The sequence below is a fragment of the Corella eumyota genome, chromosome 1 (genome assembly GCF_963082875.1).
Source record: "Corella eumyota chromosome 1, kaCorEumy4.1, whole genome shotgun sequence".
Classification (NCBI taxonomy): Eukaryota; Metazoa; Chordata; class Ascidiacea; order Phlebobranchia; family Corellidae; genus Corella; species Corella eumyota.
Window position 1 is genome coordinate 4,193,761 of NC_137490.1, and position 21,575 is coordinate 4,215,335.

The window sequence follows — 21,575 nt, forward strand, 5'->3', positions numbered from 1 at the left end:
TAAGTATCGTACATGATGATAGTTAGATAAATATTTTGCAAACGAATATAGACATAACTGGCAAAACAAATTCAAGGTTCCTAAATGAAAAAATTTCAAATATATACCATATGTTCGATAAACAAGTAACAGTTGAACGCAAGTGATACGCTTGATAATAAGTTACTACTTAACAGCAGATGAATAACACGACTGCAATTAAAATTTATATTAATAAATTAATTTTAATAAAAATAATTGGATTTAAAGTAAGTTGAAGTGAATTTATCTAAAATAGGGTACATTTTTTTTAAAAACACTAAAAAGTACATCTTATGCTTAAAAAAGAATTTTTATGTACTTATGAGCTAAAACATTTGGAAAGTAACATTTTGGTTTTCAATGTTTAATATTGTTAGTTGTCGATTATGTAGTTATGTTTTGTTTATGAAATTGTTGTAACAAATATAAACTGTTCTTACAGTGCGTTTTCTTTTTAAGCAATGTCGTTAGTTTTAAGCTATACGTTAAGGGCACATTTACTTTACATTCGTATATCTAATCAGACGTGGAATCTTGGCTTGCCTGTGCTTAGTTATTTAGTGTTGGGTTTAGAAGTTTTGTTTTAAGTGTGGTTTATTAAATTAAATGTTGTCTGTAAAGATGTTATAATGATAACTGTGTTCTGTAAATAAGTTAAACCTAATTTATGTTTTTATTTGAATAATATTGTTGTTATATGTGGTAAGATTGTTAATAACAAAGTGCGAACAAACAACTGTTACATTATACTTGGGTGAACATTAAGACAACGTTAGATTAAAAATATGAATACATTGGAATTTGGCCATATATGGCAGAAATCATCCGACCATCTATTACTTTATGTCAACGGAAAGCGGGCAAGTAAAATATTAAACTGAAAAATATTTGCTTTCGGACATTAAATACCCAAATATTTAACTGTGGGATTACATTCAAAGGCATAAATGGGAGTTGGTTTATTGACTCGTGACACAAAAATTTGAGCGGTTTTATAATATTGGTGTTTTTTTTAAGGTTTTAGATGATAAAGTGAATCCGGAGGTCTCCTTGCTTGTTTACCTTCGAACAAAACGTAAGTTTTAATAAAAATAAAATAAATATTAAAGAACAAAATTTTCAAAGAATTTATTTAAAATTGACAGCTTAGTAAATGAATCACCTTAAGAAATATTTGTTTTTCTGTGAAATTTAAGTGTCATAGTACAGGTCCTGGTTAATGATTTTCTAATTCTTATTGCGCCTTGCCAAACAACTTTATTTTGCAAGTTTTACCCTTTGCAAACAAAAGCATTATTGTGTTAACATCATTATTGTAGTTTTTATTTTTTAGTTAAACTAACCGGAACCAAACTAGGATGTGGGGAAGGTGGTTGTGGTGCCTGTACTGTTATGGTGTCAAAATGGGACGAAAACACTAATTCAGTTGTGTAAGTTTTTCTTACTTAAAAGTTGATAAACATTTATCTGTTCACTTGATTTTCTACATAATTTGTAATTCCCATCTTAAAATTTAATTTGTTGGGTCGGAAGTTACAATTAAGCTTATATTTTAATGCCAAAACTTAATATTGTCATGTCTGTCTAAATCACTTCTTAAAGAGTCTTATTGGTATTTAACATTGCAGCATGAAAATTGCTTAATTTTTTTACTGCTATAGTTTAAATAATATTTGAACAGACATTGTGCTGTAAATTCATGCCTCGCTCCAGTAGTTTCCATGCATGGTTGTGCTGTAACAACAGTTGAAGGTATAGGAAGTACTAAGACCAAACTTCACGCTGTTCAGGTATATTTGCTTATTCTTTTAATCCACGTTACTTAAAACCATATCTTAATGTCGTTAGGCTATATAATGCGTGCAAGCTTACGTGCCACAATGCCAACATTGTTATGTTAAATAACCTCTTAGTTATTAATATGGGTTTATTTATTATAAATTATCTTACATCTATAGGAACGTTTGGCCAAATTTCATGGTTCGCAATGTGGATTTTGCACCCCTGGCATTGTAATGTCGATGTATGCACTGTTACGTAACAGTCCATATCCCTCGTCTTTAGACATCGAGAAAGCTCTACAGGGAAACTTATGTCGATGCACAGGATATAGACCTATACTTAGTGGTAAGATAAATTATGCAACTTATATAGGTCAGAGTTATTTAAACAACACTTCATGTTGTGTGGCTGAGTTTGTTTTCTCTGTTAGTTGAATAAATAAGGATTTGTTCCAAAGTTCAAAATTTTTGCAAAAGCTTATTTTTTTAGCTTTTAGCACGTTTGCAAAAAAATCATCAGGATGCACTATGGGAGAGAAATGCTGCAAAAATAAAACATTAACCAACGGGGGTAGGTTGTTAAATAAAACTCATTGTGTGTGTATATGTGTTTTTCCTATCAAGAATAAATACACTCGACTAAAATTTTGCAACTAAAGAAAATTTTTTCACTTAATCAAAAACTTGGTTAATTATCTACAACAAAAATTGAAAAAATAGTTCCTTAGAAAAAACTTGTATATATATTTTGTTTGTAACATGTTTAAATTATTTCAGATTGTGAAGAAAATACTCAAGATCCACACGATCCTTTAAAAGTTAACTTTAGTGAATATGATCCTACTCAAGAAATTATTTTTCCACCTGAGTTATTAGTAAATATAATTAAAAATTAGGCATCAATAGTTTGATAAATATATTTTTAATTCATTTAAACAAGTATGTAACTTAGTTGTTCTGTATTCTCAGATCAAGAAAAGTGTTTGCACACGACCCTTAAAGTTCGTCAGTGATCGGGTCACGTGGTACCGTCCAACTACCATGGAACAATTAACTGACCTTAAAGAAAAATTTCCAGAGGCTCATATTGTGGTTGGCAACACAGAAATTGGAATTGAAACTTGGGTGAAAGGAAAATGTTTTCCCGTAGTTGTTAATCCGATGGGTGTGCATGATTTAACTCAGATTACAACATCAGAAACAGGTCAGCTTTGGTTAACTTTTTGAAAGTTATTAAAATAAAGTTTTACCAAGTTTACTTTTGTTGTTTTAACAAATTCTTTTACAGATATAACTATTGGAGCATCGTGTACACTTACCAACATTCACAAAACACTGACAAATATTGTGAAACAAAGACCAAGTAATGAAACTCAACCGTTAACCGCCATCTTGGAAATGATTCATTGGTTTGCCGGAGATCAGATCAGAAACGTAGCAGTAAGTTTTATTAATAAAATAGTTGACTTATTAACATTTAGCAACTTATTAACATTTACGTAAACTTAGTTGTTTTTAACATTACAAAATTTTACTACTCTTAAGATCCTAATATTTATTTACGATGTTTATAGGTGCTTGGTGGTAACGTTATGACCGCGAGCCCAATATCTGACCTCAATCCTATTCTAATGTGCTGCAATAGTGTTGCTAAGTTTGTTTATCATGGCTACATTGAGAGAGATGTCATTATGGACCAAGGCTTTTTTCCAAAATATAGAACAACATGCGCAAAGGACGGCGAAGTTTTAAAGTCTATTACTATACCATTAACAAAGCCGGTATGCTTTATTGAAATGTTTAAGTTTCTTAAGCATAAATGTAAAGAACTTACGGTTTTATTACACTATAGGCTACATTATATCATTGTATTATTTAAAACACTTTATTACATTTGTTTTTGTTAAATAAGAACGAATACATGAAGGCTTATATGCAATCTCGTCGTCGTGAAGATGATATAGCTATTGTGAATGGTGCCTTTCGGGTTGAGTTTTATCCTGGAAATTGTAAAGTAAAAGCATTCTCCGCTTCGTTTGGTGGTATGGCTGCGACCTCAATTATGCCAAAGATAACAATGAAGAATATAGTGGACAGGTAACTTTACTTTATCGAATTCAACAATTTGGTGAAATTAACATAACAAATGTTTTCACAAAATTTTAAATACATTTCAAGGTGTTGGGACGACAAATTAGTTGAAGATGTTGCGACATGGCTTAGTAATGATCTTCCACTTAGGTTGGATACTCCTGGAGGAATGGTTGAGTACAGGGAGGCTTTGGCCGCTAGTTTTTTCTTCAAGTTTTACATCCATGTTAAAGATCAACTCAACAAATCGGGAACATTAAAGGTTTTTGAAAGACTTAGCGGTTTACAATCAATATATTAGATATTAAACCAACCTTTTGTGTCATTGTTTGTCATTTAGAAGAGCATTTCAGAAAGCGAGAGATGCACTATGGTGCCACTAGGAGGCAATTATCATGGATCGATTGGAACCCAAACTTTCCAGGAAGTATCTCTTGACCAACCGCTAGATGACGCAGTGGGAAGACCTTTAAAACACGCCGCAACTGAAAAGCAAGTTACTGGAGAAGCGATTTACATCGACGACATTCCACCTTATCAAGGTAAAGTCTAACAGCAGTTAAGCAGGTCTTTTATAATTGATGTTAATATGTCACGTGTAAGTATGACTGTTATTTGACATTGTTTAAATTTGTGTTCTGGGTAAGTTAAAAACTTGTATGTTAAGCACGTAAACTCTTTGCTGTTTTAGCAACATTTTAAATTTTAAAAAAATGTTATTTTTAAACCTATAGATGAATTGTATCTTTGTTTGGTGTTAAGCAAGCGTGCGCATGCTCATATTCGTGACGTCAACATTGACAATGCAATGACGTCGCCAGGTTTTGTGACGTACATAGACAAAGATGACGCCAAGATTACAAATCAACCAACATTGTTGAGAACCGAAACAATGTTTGCAGAAGGAAAGGTATTGATAATATTACATTTTTTTGCCGCCTAAATTGTATAATTTTTAATTTATAAGGTCACTGCTGTTGGTCACGTAATTGGTGCTGTCGTGGCTGACACCCAGGCGCATGCGCAACGGGCTGCCCACTTAGTCGAGGTAACCTACGAGAATATAACACCAGCTGTTATAACAATTGAGGTATGCTGTATCACACGTATAAAGTTATAGTGTAATTTTATAATTTTTATTGTTCGTTGCTTACGATCTAATGACTGATTTTTATAACGTTTAATTTAAAATAAAAAAACACCTTGGTTAACTCTCAAAACTCTAATTTTGACTGGGGTAATTAAAATTTGTTGAAAAATAGTTTTAGCCCGAATGTAAAGTGTTGTTTTTCATTACTGGTTTTGTTTTTATTTTAAATCTTAGGACGCTATCCAACACAAATCTTTTTACGAACCAATCTATCACATCATTAAAGGAAATGCAGAAGTAGCTATGACAACGTGTGACGTAGTTATAGAAGGAGAAATAAGGTAAAATTTTAGCAATTACAAGTTTTTTCCATATTGGTTCACAGAAAATTGTGTATTTGTACTAAAAGAATAATGTTGACAGAATTGCTGGTCAGGAGCATTTCTATCTTGAAACAAATGCAACACTTGCTGTACCGAAAGGCGAAGATGGAGAGATGGAAATATTTTCTTCAACTCAAAATCCCAGCATGTTACAACATATGGTTTGTTTAGTCTTAAATTTTTAAAGTAAATATGTAATTTTTAAAATATAAGATTTTACTATAAAAACATTGTAAAACAGTTCCAAACCCGGTTTTTATTTTTTTACTCATGTTTAATAAACAAAAGTATTTACCCATGCTTATCTGGTACCAGAGTTAGTATAAATGGTATTTAGGCTGCTGAGATTCTCGGTGTTGAGGCAAACAAAGTAGTTGTGAGAGTTAAACGAATGGGAGGTGCATTTGGAGGAAAGGTAACAAGATATGCAGTTGTATCCAACCCCGTTCTAATCGCTGCAAAAAAGCAAGTTTTGTTATTTGACAGAACTCTTAGTTTTAAACTTTAAAAAAATTTAAATAAGATAAAATCTCTTTACTATCTAATGGCGATTTAGTAAATCTATATTTGTTTTAAAAACTATGTAAACTTGAACAAATCATTGTAGCCAAGAACATTTTTAAGGCAACATTCTTAACATTTAAAAAAAAATTATGAGGTTTCGTAAATATATATTTGACTAAAAAAATGTATGAATATACAATTTATTGTATTCAAAAATTCTTAACGTAAGGTTATATTTAGACTAATAATAATGTATTTATTGAACTTATTTCAGAACTGGTAAACCTGTAAGATGCATGCTAACAAGGCAAGAAGATATGCTTATTACTGGACAAAGACAACCGATGTATTCAAAATTTAAGGTATGTAATCTTTTATAATAAAAATAAAAACAGGTTGTGTGTAACTGATGTTTGCGTAATAATCTGTTTTAGGTTGGTTTTATGAAAGATGGTAAGATAGTTGCATTGATCAACGACATTTATTCCAACGGTGGCAACTCTTTGGATCTTTCGTTTCCTGTTATGGAGCGATGTTTATTATCATTTGACAATTGCTACAAGTATGTATTTGGATAACTCTAATATCTTTTATTAACCTATATTACATAGCAGGCCAACTTTGTTTTATAAAAATAAAAACAAAGTTTAAGCTGTTTTATTTTTTATTTTTAGTATACCTCACCTCTCTTATCGTGGAATTGTATGTCGCACAAACATTTCATCTAACACTGGGTTTCGCGGATTTGGTGCCCCACAAGGAATGTTTTTTACAGAAGAAATTATTACACGGGTTGCTGCAGAACTTGACATGCCAGTTGAAAAGGTTTGTTACCGGTTAGATTTGAATTGATTTTAATACCTGCTGGAACCCAATAACTTTTTTAAAACTCACCTAAGGAACTTTTAACTTGACTCACAAAATAATACATGTTTACAATTCTAAAGATTTAACAAATCTATTTAGTACTTGAATAAACTTTTACTTTTTGCAACAGTTTTAGAATTTTACCAATTCAAAATATATGAATGTTTATTTTATTTAGGTTCGAAAAGTTAATATGTACGCCGATGGTGACGTCACTCATTTTAATCAGAAATTAGATTCATTTCTGGCTCGAAAGTGTTTTGATGAGTGTTTGGAGCGGTCAATGTTTGATAAAAAGCAAAAGAAAATTAAGGAATACAATATCAAAAATAGGTTAATTTGGTTTAGAAGTATCTAATATTTAAAGTTTGTTAGATTTATGTATTTCTTAAAGCAAATGATATAGTATAAAATATACTTTGTGTAATAAGTTAACCGTCGTTACTTTGTTAGAGTTTGCAGCATATTAAGTTACCTAAAAAAATTTAAGTTAATTATTTAAAAAAAAGTTGTAATAAATAAGTAGTCAATAACAAAACCAAGATTCGATGTTTAACAAAATATCTTTAAAACAAAAACATATTTTGATGATTAAGGTGGAGAAAACAAGGTATTTCTTGTGTCCCAGTTAAGCATGGAATCGTGCTATTGCCCGTCTTTAGAAATCAGGCTGGTGCTTTGGTTCACATATACAAAGATGGTTCTGTATTACTTACTCACGGAGGAACTGAAATGGGACAAGGATTACATATTAAGATGATTCAAGTAATTAGTTTAGTTTTTTCTGAATTTGTCAACATTAGTATTTTTTAATCTTTTTTACGCACTTCAATTTTTAACGTTTCATAATAACAGATAAAGAGTTATTTGTTGTGGTTAATTTAAATATATTGAATTTATTTAATGGTAAAGGTTGCCAGTCGATGTCTTGGTGTTCCTTTGGATAGAATTCATATTTCTGAAACTAACACTAATACTGTACCAAATGCTTCTGGGACCGTTGCAAGTTCTAGCTCAGATCTTAATGGAATGGCGATCAAAGTAATTTGCATAATGTATTTTAAGTCACTGAATTTTTATCAACACTTGCAAAATTTGAAAAAATCGGACTATTGTATTTCAATATGCAAAACTACATTTATCTGTAGCGTATACCCGCTATAGTTGTTCGTTATATTTACCGTTCTTAGACTATACAATAAAAAAAAATTAATATATAATATATACATCATATATCAATAAATGCTTTTAGAATGCATGTGATCAAATTGTCAAACGGCTTCAACCTTTGCGAGATGCGAACAAGGATTTAAGTTGGAACGATTTGATTATGAAAGCATTTACGGAAAGAATAAGTCTCTCGGCATCAGGACATTACAGGTACATTGATTTTTTAATAAATTTACAATATTAAAACATAAAATAAATTTACACAGTATTTTAAACAAATATAAAACAGCAACAACGTAATAAAATGTTTATCTTATTAAAGTAACTGCTTTAAGATTAATTTTTCTTAATTTAGAACACCAGATCTCAGTTACACGTGGGACAAAGAAACGGGTATTGCAGAAGGCCGAGTGTTTAATTATTACACATATGGTGCGGCAGTATCTCATGTAGAAATAGATTGTTTAACGGGTGATCACATTGTGCTACAAACTGACATTGTGATGGACTTTGGACAAAGTTTAAACCCAGCCATCGATATAGGCCAGGTAATACTTTAATAAGTGCAATATGTTGTAGAACATGAACTATTTAGTAAAATGTTTAGTGTTTTTCATAAATATTGCAAGAATCAAGAATTTAAAAAAAAAAAATCTTTTTATTAACTTTAATCATTTACAGACTGAAGGCGCATTTATGCAAGGTTTAGGCCTATTTACAATCGAAGAACCTATGGTAACACCGAACGGACAACTTATAACTCAAGGTCCAGGCACTTACAAGATTCCTGGTTTTGGAGATTGCCCAAAACAGATGAATGTTCATTTGTTGAAAAGCAAACCACACGAACGAGCGATTTATTCATCAAAGGTATTTTATTATTCAATTTACCTAGCGATCAGATGGGTAATATCTTATCATGTGTATTTATTTTTAGGCTGTTGGTGAACCACCTTTGTTCCTAGCTTCATCAGTATTTTTTGCAATTAAGGATGCAATAGGTTACGCTAGGTTAAACGCCAAACTTAAACCAGGATTTAGATTGGACAGTCCAGCTACAGTGGAACGAATTCGAATGAACTGTGGGGATGTCTTTGTTAAACAGGTAACATTTTTATAGATATTTTATTTTTTTTGTAATTTCTGAATTTTGTATTTAGCAACCAACTTTATAGTTTTTAAAAACTTTCATGAATATTTTAAAGGGAAAAATATTAAAAATGCGAATTTTTTACAAATAAATTTAGCACGACAAACACGCAGAAAAAGATGAAAATACCAAATATCAAAGATGGTCACTACAGGCCTAAATTAATTTACTTCTAAAACAATTTTTTATAAACCATTATAGTTTTAGAAGGCTATTATTTTTAATTTTAATTTTTTAACCATTTTTTAATTTATAGTTTTAATCGAGTGAATGTAACGTCATTTTTAATTTTTGTAAAACCTTTGTATAAATAATATTTTAATTAAGTATGATTTTATAATATAATGCAAATATAATGAAATCGTGTGTTTTTTGTTTGCTTCTTTTTTTTCTTCTAATTATGCTTTTTGAATTGTGAGGATAAATAAAATGAATTATTTTCTCGGTCGTGGGTCATTGCACACAAGGGTTGTTATTGTTTTGATGATAACGTGTTCCTTAAAAAAAGTTAACGTGACGTGTAAATTTATAACTTGTGATAATATTTAAAGAAAAAAACAACTTTTGACCAGTTTATGCTTAAATAAGGAAACGTTACATTGATTTTTGAAAGATATTCTTATGGATATTTTATCTTCTGACTTATTGTGGAGTTTATTTAACGTAGCCCTAAACAGTTACAAGCATGACAGTTTGTTGAGACCTTTTCCACCAGAATTTAAAAATGAAAATAAAGAAAAGGATTTTGAACAATTGGTAAATATTTTTTTTTTGAAGTTTGTAAGAAAATTTATTAAAATTCAATTTGGTGTTTTATTACTAAGAACATTAATTATTTTAGAGAAATTTAGCGAATGAGGTGCCACAACTAAATCAAATAAGCTGGAATGATGAACCATCTTTTAAATTATTGAAATGGGTTATATCACCCAAAAAGTTTATAATAAAACCTTTTTCAAAGAAAAGGGTAAGTTACATTGTAGTATAAATTAGTATAAACTTTTTTATTTGATTGTTTGAATGTAGACAAGTTTAAAAAGTTTTTACTATTTAGATAAATGAAATACGAGATTTGGTTGGTACTTATGAAGGCGAATTTTTATGCGACCCTGACTACATTTTTGAAGTAAATTATAATCACCAAGAGTCAAACAAATTTCGAGAGAGTGCTGAAAAATATGGTATTTTACATGCTTACCATGGTAGTAGGACTGAGAATTTTTACTCAATTTTGCACAATGGTCTTCGTAATAACTTGAACAAGGTAATTATGTAAAATTTAAATAATTTATTTTTTTCTTTTATTTTTATTACTTACAGACTTTTAATTGCCTTTTATGAAGAAATTCAATATTTGTTTTGTGTATTTTTTAACAGTCTAATTAATTTTAACTTAACTTATTTAGTTGGTCTTTAAATAAGGATTTAATTTTTTTTAGGTCACCTTATTTGGTGAAGGTATATATTTGTCCAGTGACTTAAAAGTGTCCCAAATTTACAGCACCTCTGCTGTAAATAACACAAAGAGTTTATTCGGTAGTTCACTAAGCTGTTTGGCTGTCTGTGAACTGATAAATCATCCTGATTTAAAATGCACTATTGGTAAACAACAACAATTAACAGGTAAAAATTTGTCATATAGTAATAACCTTAGTGCCAATGATCAGAATTGTGTAAATCGGTCAAATTTTGATTCTTCATCAAAAACTGAAACAAATCGGAACAAACGCTCGTTTATAAAAGGCAGTGAGGGTGGAGAAATACCTGATAGGTATTTTGTTGTTCAGAACGACGACTGGGTTCAGTTAAAATATCTTTTTGTTTTTGCTCCAAATGCAAAACATGATTTAATTCTTAAACTCACAACAGGACTAACTCGAAAAAAAAATTCTGAAAATTTAATTCGAAAATTTATTCAGCAACATAAACTAACATTGATTATTATTTGTTATGTTTTAATTTTAGTTTTAATTCGATTGTTTAGTAGATAGTTTTAGTTAATATATTTTTAGGTTAATTATCAAAATGTTGTGTCTCGCAGTATTAGAATTGTGGTTATATTATTTTGTATAATAAATAGTGTTGTTTTTAAAATCTGTAATTGCTAAATAAATAAATAAAAAATTTAAATAAAATAAAAATAATATTGTAAAAATTTGCAAAATACAAAAATTGTTAGAGACACTAAAAAACTGATCAAAATAATTTTAAATATAAGATACCTAGTTTTTAACTTTTATAATAGGCTAACACGGTTGATTTGAGATGTGAACTTATTTCATTGTTATTACCATAAAATCTGTGCTGCTTCCTTTTTTTCTAAAGCCATGATTATCTTTAATTAATAAAACACGATTTTCCGCAACAGCAGCAGGAAGTGAAACATTCTTCAAAATTTATATTTTTAACAGATAGATGTTTTGTTTAATGACAATGGTATTAGGTTTATTACCTAAACATAAGAAAAATAGAGAGTTTATTATGGTAAGGTATTGTATATTAAAGTATTGTAACAACCAACGTAGCAACGGTAATATTATATTACAGACGCTTATTTAAATATTTTCTCTCTTTGTATCTCTTTACAATTAAAAACTTTCTTGGGTAGTATATATTATGTAAAAAAAAATATTCTCAAAAAATGGAAAAACCTAGGCACAAACTAGTTAACAATCAACGGCGAAAAAGAAAAAGGCAAAATATGTTTGGAGCGGTAGTTAACGTAGGTTATAAATAGATAGTGGGCAGTTGTTATTGAAAGCTGTCGATGGTATAGTTGTGTTTTGTTAGGTAATTTTTGAGTATATTTAAGGATTTCTTTATATCTAGATTAACAGTAAGATATTGTTAGATTATAATTATGAAAACGTTGGAATTTGGCCATATATGGCAAAAATCAGCCGACCATTTATTACTTTATGTTAACGGAAAACAGGCAAGTTATACAGAAAAAAAATTAAATCGTTACATAAATATTTTTATCTATGTATTAAAATGTACTTAGCAATAATCAAAACAAAGTATTATTGCAATTTGTAGTGGAGCGCTAAAGGTCGGATATTGCATCATAATAAAATAGTAGAGTTTATATGATGCGTAGAGTGGCAATTATTTATAATTACAGTGTGTATATAACACGTTTTTATGCTTAGCTTCGAAAAAAGTAATTTATTATATATATTTTTATTTAATTTTATTTATTTATTTTTGTTAGGTAAAAGATGATGAAGTAAATCCCGAGGTCTCTTTACTTGTTTACCTTAGAACAAAACGTAAATTTATTATTTAAAGTTATTTTTATTTCAACTTTTAGTATAGTGTAACGATAAAAAACTTAAAAAATTCAAAAAAATATTGAACTTAAAATCATCCTTTAACTTTATAACACGCACAATTTTTTTATTGTTACAATGTTTACTTTTTGCTTTTTAATTTATGTATTTTTTTAAAAACTTTAAAATAAATCTGTATGTGTTAATGATCTACTAGCAAACAAGTCGCAAATAATGCCACATAATTTTGTGTTACGCAAACATATTAAAATACCTTGCAAACAATACCGTGCGGTTAAAGCTAAAAATTAAACAAAACCCTTTTCCGCAATTCGTATTTTTTTAATTCTACAAAAACTTGAATTTAAATTTTTTTATGTAGTTAAACTAACTGGGACGAAACTAGGATGTGGAGAAGGTGGTTGTGGTGCCTGTACTGTTATGGTGTCAAAATGGGACGAAAATTCCAATTCTGTTATGTAAGTTTTTTTCACATTTTGTTAAAATAATTTTACAATGTTATATTTTATTTTCCCGTTAAAAATCCTTAAAATTTTGCAAACAAAAATATTTAAAAAAATTGTTACTGTAATATGCCTTAACGCACCGTATAAGTTCGTAATAGTCTTTAAGTGGCTATTTGTTCATATCAAGTTACAAAATGATATAGCTTTTTGTATGATTGCAATTTTAAACTGTGGGGCTGATGTCGGAATGTTAAGATTATTAGACACTAAAGCCTACATTATGCAAATATATGAAATTATATTTTTAGTAATTATAATTTTTTTCTATACCCATAGACATTATGCTGTAAATTCATGCCTCGCTCCAGTAGTTTCCATGCATGGTTGTGCTGTAACAACAGTTGAAGGTATAGGAAGTACTAAAACTAAACTTCATGCTGTCCAGGTATACTAGACTAGCCTTTCAAACCACATTTTGTAACTTAAAACTATATCGTAATAGCTTACATAGCATGTAAGCACAATGTTAGCACCCTTATGTTACACAACCTCTTACTAATATGGGTTTATTTATTATGCATTGTTTTACGTCTATAGGAACGTTTGGCCAAATTTCATGGTTCGCAATGTGGATTTTGCACCCCTGGCATTGTAATGTCGATGTATGCACTGTTACGTAACAGTCCATATCCATCGTCTTTAGACATCGAGAAAGCCTTACAGGGAAACTTATGTCGATGTACGGGATATAGGCCTATACTTAGTGGTAAGTTTATTTGCCAATTTAAAAAATAAACGGAAGTAGGCTACTCATGCACATATGCAGGAAAATAATGTCAAAATCTTACAATTTCTGCTTTTTAAACATGGCTTAAATATTTTATGGGTTTAAAATTAAACTTGTGTTTAAAAAGGGCATTTTAACATAAATTTGCTGCGTTGCAGCATTTAACACTTTTGCAAGAAAAGCATCAGAGTGTCCTATGGGGGATAAATGTTGTAAGAATCAAACATTAACTAACGGGGGTAAGTTTTTAACTTAAAATGAAAAAGAAATTCTACTATAAAAATATACCTATTGTTTAAAAAAACTTGATTATAATATTTTATCGAAATTTATTCGGATTGCAGTAGTTTCATATATACCAATATTTAAAGTATAAAATTGTTTTCAGATTGTGGGAAAAGTTGTGAAGAAAATACTCAAGATCCACACGATCCTTTAAAAATTAACTTTAGTGAATATGACCCTACTCAAGAAATTATTTTTCCTCCTGAGCTATTGGTAAATTTAAAAATTTAATTAATTTATTTTTTATGATATTTTTATTCTAAAAATTATATTTATAAATTCTAGATCAAAAAAAGCGTTTGCACACGACCCTTAAAGTTTGTTGGTGAACGGGTCACGTGGTACCGACCAACCACCCTTGAACAATTAACTGACCTCAAAGAAAACTTCCCAGAAGCCCATATTGTGGTTGGCAACACAGAAATTGGGATTGAAACCTGGGTGAAAGGAAAATGTTTTCCTGTAGTTGTTAACCCTATGGGTGTTCATGATTTAACTCAGATTACAACATCAGAAACAGGTTAGCTTTGGTTAACTTTTTGAAGGTTATGAAAATCAAGTTTTAACAAGTTTATTTTTGTTGTTTTAACAAATTCTATTATAGATATAACTATTGGGGCATCGTGTACACTTACCAATATTCACAAAACACTTACAAATATTGTGAAACAAAGATCAAGTAATGAAACTCAACCGTTAATCGCCATCTTGGAAATGATTCATTGGTTTGCAGGAGATCAGATCAGAAACGTGGCTGTAAGTTTTTTATTGAATAAATTGACTTTATATTGAATGACTAGTAGTTGTTAAGTTTGTCATAAAACTATTAAATATATGTAAGCTTCACTCTTTCCAACATTACATAATTTTACTACCCTTAAAGTGACTTTAATATTTGTTTACGTCTTTTATAGGTGCTTGGAGGTAACGTTATGACCGCGAGCCCAATATCTGACCTCAACCCCATTTTAATGTGCTGCAATAGTGTTGCTAAGTTTGTTCATCATAGCAACGGTGAGAGAGATGTCATTATGGATCAAAGCTTTTTTCCCAAGTACAGAACAACCAGCGCCAAGGGCGGCGAAGTGCTGAAATCCATCACTATTCCATTAACAAAACCGGTAATATTTAATATTGCAATATATATATATTATACATTGTTTTGAAACAAGTTTCTTCATTAAAGTATGATTATATCAAAATTAATCTTGAAAATACATTTACATTTTTGCTAGTTATGGTGCAATTAATGTTGACAGTTTTTAAAAATATCCAAATGTTTGTTATACATAACGCTTATACAACCAATATTTTTATGTTTTTAAAGAACGAATACATGAAGGCTTATATGCAATCTCGTCGTCGTGAAGATGATATAGCTATTGTGAACGGTGCCTTTCGGGTTGAGTTTTATCCTGGAAGTTGTAAAGTGAAAACATTCTCCGCTTCGTTTGGTGGTATGGCTGCAACCTCGATTATGCCAAAGATAACAATGAATAAGATATTGGGCAGGTCTGTTGCACTAACTGTTCTAAAAACTTTCTAATTCATCGTCTGATATACTTTAGGTTTTATACATAAAGGTATCATGATTATACTTATATATCTAAAATGTAGAAATAATACTCACTCAACAGTTAGAATGTTTTGGTAGTGCTGTGTTTTTTTCAGACGAGTTAACATTTTGTAAAACACATTAATTTAAGCATAAAAATTACAATGCACTAAACTATATGTGTATTTTAACTCTAGCTGTAGTATAAGCTGTCCAACAAATATTATATTTTTTAAGATCTTGGGACGACAAATTGGTTGAAGATGTTTCAACATGGATCAGTGAAGATCTTCCACTGCGGTTAGATACTCCTGGAGGAATGGTGGAATACAGAGAAGCTTTGGCAGCTAGCTTCTTTTTTAAATTTTACATTCATGTCAAAGATCAACTTAATAAATCCGGAATATCAAAGGTTGCTATGCTTAAATATTATTTGTGTAACTTTAAATAACTAGAACTTTCTGATTTTAATAATGTGCTGTTACTTAAAATGGTCTATATATTTCACACTATTTTGTTGCTGCTTAGTATATTTAAAAAAACACAACAATTTTTTTTTACTTTATATAAAGGAAAGCATTTCAGAAAGCGAGAGATGCACTATGGTGCCACTAGGAGGCAATTATCATGGATCGATTGGAACCCAAACTTTTCAGGAAGTATCTCTTGACCAACCTCTAGAGGACGCGGTAGGAAGACCGTTAAAACACGTGGCAGCTGAAAAGCAAGTTACTGGTGAAGCGAAATACATCGACGACATTCCACCTTATCAAGGTAAAATCTATTAGTTAAAAATCTTTTTATTTTCATTCTGTTATTTATCCCATGTGTTTGTAACAAATATTTGTCGTAGTTTATATTTTATCTAAAAGAAAAACCATATTACTCTAAAAGATAATTGATTAAAACAAACATGTAACTAAATAGAATATTTAAACCTAGATGAATTGTATCTTTGTTTGGTAATGAGCAAACGGGCACATGCCCATATTCGTGACGTCAACATTGATAATGCAATGGCATCACCAGGTTTTGTGACGTACATAGACAAAGATGACGTCACGGGCACTAATCACGTGGGTATGATGGAAACTGACACAGTGTTTGCGGATGGAACGGTACTGACAATATTATAGCCTTTTATAAGTTAATTAAACAAAAATTTAGGTTTTAATATTTCAAATTTTCATAGGTCACTGCTGTCGGTCACGTGATTGGTGCTGTAGTAGCTGACACGCAAGCGCATGCGCAGAGGGCTGCTCACTTAGTCGAAGTAACCTACGAAAATATAACACCAGCTGTTATTACAATCGAGGTATGTTTGTACACTTATTCAACTATTTGAAGTGGCTATGCGTTCAAGTAGCTTAAACATGCTATCAAAACAAGAGTCACAATTTTAAAACTGATAAGTCACAACTAAAATCTAAACATTAAATCAATACGCTAATTGGTTTTAATCTCAGGACGCAATCGAACACCAATCTTTTTACAAACCCATCAATCACATCGTTAAAGGTAACGCTGAAGTTGCCATGACAACGTGCGACGCAGTAATAGAAGGAGAAATAAGGTGCAGTTTTAATCATTTGAAATTTTTGTCTTTTTTTTGTTTCAAATACTTTTTATAATATAACATTTGGTAATGTTCAGAATGGCCGGTCAGGAGCATTTCTATCTTGAAACTAATGCGACACTAGCTGTACCAAAAGGCGAAGATGGAGAGATGGAAATATTTTCATCAACTCAAAATCCTTCGGAGTTGCAACATATGGTTTGTTTACTGTTTTAGATCCATCGCGAAAATGCATCGTACACATTAAAAATTGATGCTGGAACTGTTTTTTTTTATTTAGGCTGCTGAGATTCTTGGTATTGAGTCCAACAAAGTAGTTGTGAGAGTCAAACGGATGGGAGGTGCATTTGGAGGGAAGGAAACAAGATTTAGTGTACTGTCCAATCCTATTGTAATTGCTGCAAAAAAGTAATTTATTTGGTGCTATTTTTTAAATTTTGGGTTTACAGATATTGCAAAAGAAAATTTCACCATTCTCTTACTAAGTTAATAGGAATAATGTGCATATAATTGTTAAAAAAATAACTAATTAGAATAATAATATATCTTGAATTATAAATTTTCTGTTAATTTAATTAGTGCATTTTTTTATTTATTTAAGAACTGGTAAACCTGTACGATGTATGTTATCACGGCAAGATGATATGCTTATTACTGGACAAAGACACCCTATGTATTCAAAATTTAAGGTATGTTAACTTTTATTATATTTATTAAATCACAGGGAAATGTGTAACTGATAAGTGTGTAAACAATTGTTTTAGGTTGGGTTTATGAAAGATGGTAAGATTGTCGCATTGATCAACGATATATATTCCAACGCTGGCAACTCTTTGGATCTTTCGTTTCCTGTTATGGATCGATGTTTGTCTAACACAGACAATTGCTACAAGTATGTGTAATGTCTATTTGGCGAAGCCTTGTAAAAACAACTCGATTTTGCAATAACCTGTTTTATAGGACACCAAACGTCTATTATTTTTATTTTAAATATAAATTTAAAAAATACTTTATTAATTTACCTTGCTTTTATAAAAAATCTTATAAATTTGTTAAAAATTTCATTTTTCGTTTTTGTTGATATTGTAATTAAGAAAATATCTTTTGGTCAAAATATGTTTTTTTATTTATAGTATTGCTCACTTATCTTACCGTGGATTCGTATGCCGCACTAACATCACATCAAATACTGCGTTTCGCGGATTTGGTGGGCCACAAGGTATGTTCATTACAGAAGAAATTTTGACTAGGGTTGCTGCAGAACTCGATACGCCTGTCGAAAAGGTAAGTTACAAATCAAAAAAATTTTTGTTTTATTGCAACTTTAAAGTCTAAGGTTAAAAAGTGCTTTGTACAATGCACTCGAATTTACATACACAACCTCAACTTAACCCATAAATTTTTTTTTATAATTTTTGAGTTCTGTAAACAGAGTATTATATCAATTTAGGTTCGAGATATTAATATGTACAAAGATGGTGACGTCACTCATTTCAATCAAAAATTGGATTCCTTTTTGGCTCGAAGGTGTTTTGATGAGTGTTTAGAGAAGTCGAAATTCGACAAGCAAAGAAAAGAAATTGAGGATTACAATGCAAAAAATAGGTAAACTTGATTCTTAAGTACCTGTCAATTGACAATTTAGCGTAAAAAATAATGCGTCAGACTTTTTTTCTTCGTCATTAGGAGACGAAAATTTTTTTTTAAAGTTTTAAAATAATTTTAAAAATGATTTCATTCAGATGGAGAAAACAGGGTGTTGCATGTATACCAACAAAGTTTGGAATCGCGTTTACAGCAACCTTTATGAACCAGGCTGGTGCTTTGGTTCACATATACAAGGATGGTTCTGTATTACTTACTCACGGAGGAACTGAAATGGGACAAGGGTTACATACCAAGATGATACAGGTAAACAAGAATGGACAAACAATTATGAGTTTTGTTTAAAAATTTTTGAGGTAACGTTTGAATATAACTGTAAATCAATTTGTAAACAATAAACTGTTACTCTTTTACTTTCTTTTGTTAAATTTTAACACAACGATGTCAGAACGAAAATTTTAAGATTTGTGCAGCAGTTTTAACAAAATTGGATGTTTTTTTTTTGTTAATTTTCTTTTATGCAATTTGTTTATGTCTTAAGGTTGCTGGTCGATGCCTTGGTGTACCTTTGGATCGTATTCATATATCTGAAACAAACACAAATACTGTTCCAAACACATTGCCAACTGCTGCTAGCGCTGGCTCAGATCTTAACGGAATGGCAGTCAAGGTTTGTATAAAACCTACTTAATATTTTAAGTAAACTAATTTATAACTTTATTTATGTTGTTTATATATAATTACTTATTACATACTAAATGTACATTAGAATGCATGCGATCAAATTGTCAAACGACTCCAACCTTTGCGAGATGCAAACAAGGATTTAAGTTGGAACGATTTAATCATGAAAGCATTTATGGAAAGAATAAGTCTTTCAGCATCTGGATATTACAGGCAATTGTTTTATCACAAATAATTAGTACCATTTCACCTTTGAGAATAAAGTTCTCAAATGGTGTGCTTAAGATTAAACTTTTTTTGCTTTTTGAAATAAATATTTGTTTTAAATTAGAACACCAGATCTTGGATACACATGGGACAAAGACACAGGAATTATAGAAGGCCGAATGTTTAATTATTTTACATATGGGGCTGCAGTATCTCGAGTAGAAATAGATTGTTTAACGGGTGATCACGTTGTGCTACAGTCCGATATTGTGATGGACATTGGGCGGAGTATAAATCCAGCTATAGACATAGGCCAGGTAGTTTTAAATATTTTATAATACAAAAACAAATTAAATTACAATACTAAAATTAAACAAGTTTTTTTTTAGATTGAAGGTGGGTTTATGCAAGGCTTAGGTTTATTCACAATAGAAGAACCTATGATAACACCGAACGGACAGTTAATAACCCAAGGACCTGGCACTTACAAGATTCCAGGTTTTGGAGATTGCCCAAAACAGATGAATGTTCATTTGTTGAGAAGCAAGCCTCACGAACGAGCGATCTATTCATCAAAGGTATTTTATAATTTAATCAACCCAGCAATCAGATGGGTAATACCATACAATATGTTTTTATTTTAGGCTGTTGGTGAACCACCTTTGTTCCTAGCTTCATCTGTATTTTTTGCTATCAAAGATGCCATAGGTTACTCAAGGTTAAATACCAAACTTAAACCAGGATTTAGATTGGACAGTCCAGCTACTGTGGAACGAATTCGTATGAACTGTGGGGATGCTTTTGTAAATCAGGTAACATTTGAAGGTTTTTTCGTTTTTTTATTATGTAAAAAGTTTTTGTCCTAACTAAAGAAATATGGTAACTAGGTTAACTTAATAGATAAATATGTTTAGCACGACAGGCACGCAGAGAAAGATGAAAATACGAAATATAAAAGATGGGCAGTACAAGCTTAATTAAAATCTTTTTTAAAACAATAACTTAAAAATTGTAAAAATAAATTGTATTCATATATTAATAGCCAAAACCAGCAAAATATTAGTTATTACTAGGTATTTTTAGGTACCTAATCACATAGTACTTTAAGGTGTGTTAAGTTTTATTATTTTTTTGTAATTTATATTACCAGATTATATTAATTTAACTTTCATAACAAAATGAATGAATTTTACTATTTTGCTTATATGAGTTAATTATATTACGTACTGCTCACTACTTTTTTTTTCTTAAATATAATTACCGTGCGCAAAATTCTTAAAAATAATTAACGTGCGCACTTTTTGCCTTGAGTTCTTTTCTTAATTTGCTTTTTATTTAACAACAAACTGTACTAATTTAAGCCTTTGCGATAACAGTATGATTTTCAGTAAAATTAAAAGAATTGTTTACAATTGAGTTTACTGTTGATTATAATCATTGCATTTTAAAAATATCACGTGACCTATTTAAACCAAAAAAAAATTAGCTCAAACTATTGTTTTACTGAAAATTTTTGCGAAATGTTTAATCTTGAATGTAATAAAATATAATATTTTAGGTTTCGAGATTTTATCAATTTTTAATAAAAGTGTCATAACTTTTATAAATATTAATATTTTTGAAAAATATTTTGTAAACACGTTAATTGGACTTTAATTGGACCTGTGCGGTTCTAACAGAACAATCATTTTTCGATTTAAATTTTTTTTTGTAAATTGTATGCAATATCATTGGCCAAAAGTATCACGTGACCTAATGAAACTGCAAAAAATTATTAGGTCAAACTTCTGTTCCACTGAAATTTTTCGCAATATGTTTTATCTTAAATGTTAGTTATACAAATATTTTCGCTCTAAGCTGGATTCGAACTCGGGGAGTTCGATCAAAAGTCGAGGGTACTAATTTTCAAGCCATGAGGGTGGATGATTATTATTTACATTATTGCAACTACATCATTTTTTCAAAAAAAAAATTGAAACCCAAAAAAATATTTTATAATTAACAACAATATTAAGCATAAAGATTGTAGTTTTTTAATTTGTTTCAATATAATTAAAAGAATAATAGTGTCAATATTGCG

General features: G+C 30.1%; 3 protein-coding genes across 3 annotated transcripts; all 3 read left to right on the forward strand.

The window, feature by feature from the left end:
* Positions 1-51: 51 nt before the first annotated feature.
* On the forward strand, positions 52-9,493 carry LOC145748480 (xanthine dehydrogenase/oxidase-like). Its single transcript, XM_082564963.1, has 29 exons — positions 52-881; positions 1,039-1,096; positions 1,355-1,451; positions 1,703-1,811; positions 1,980-2,148; positions 2,293-2,373; positions 2,580-2,677; positions 2,772-3,006; positions 3,091-3,242; positions 3,377-3,583; positions 3,715-3,899; positions 3,981-4,155; positions 4,234-4,435; positions 4,628-4,803; positions 4,861-4,983; positions 5,218-5,324; positions 5,407-5,527; positions 5,704-5,831; positions 6,145-6,232; positions 6,305-6,432; positions 6,545-6,695; positions 6,916-7,070; positions 7,334-7,502; positions 7,650-7,778; positions 7,990-8,117; positions 8,263-8,455; positions 8,589-8,777; positions 8,845-9,012; positions 9,155-9,493. The coding sequence occupies exons 1-29, from the start codon at positions 807-809 to the stop codon at positions 9,215-9,217; spliced, it is 4,059 nt and encodes a 1,352-aa protein (XP_082421089.1). The 5' UTR covers positions 52-806; the 3' UTR covers positions 9,218-9,493.
* Positions 9,494-9,565: 72 nt separating this feature from the next.
* On the forward strand, positions 9,566-11,131 carry LOC145759703 (protein mono-ADP-ribosyltransferase PARP16-like). The gene is made up of 4 exons (XM_082573555.1): positions 9,566-9,813; positions 9,899-10,024; positions 10,112-10,321; positions 10,497-11,131. Exons 1-4 carry the CDS (start codon positions 9,679-9,681, stop codon positions 11,046-11,048), a joined length of 1,023 nt encoding a protein of 340 aa, XP_082429681.1. The 5' UTR covers positions 9,566-9,678; the 3' UTR covers positions 11,049-11,131.
* Positions 11,132-11,885: 754 nt separating this feature from the next.
* Positions 11,886-20,960, forward strand: LOC145753831 (xanthine dehydrogenase/oxidase-like). The gene is made up of 29 exons (XM_082570290.1): positions 11,886-11,992; positions 12,272-12,329; positions 12,712-12,808; positions 13,133-13,241; positions 13,394-13,562; positions 13,742-13,822; positions 13,972-14,081; positions 14,154-14,388; positions 14,473-14,624; positions 14,783-14,989; positions 15,196-15,380; positions 15,661-15,835; positions 15,996-16,197; positions 16,366-16,541; positions 16,616-16,738; positions 16,890-16,996; positions 17,077-17,197; positions 17,280-17,407; positions 17,601-17,688; positions 17,764-17,891; positions 18,133-18,283; positions 18,450-18,604; positions 18,742-18,910; positions 19,146-19,274; positions 19,374-19,501; positions 19,620-19,812; positions 19,885-20,073; positions 20,140-20,307; positions 20,410-20,960. Exons 1-29 carry the CDS (start codon positions 11,918-11,920, stop codon positions 20,470-20,472), a joined length of 4,071 nt encoding a protein of 1,356 aa, XP_082426416.1. The 5' UTR covers positions 11,886-11,917; the 3' UTR covers positions 20,473-20,960.
* The last annotated feature ends 615 nt before the right edge of the window (positions 20,961-21,575 follow it).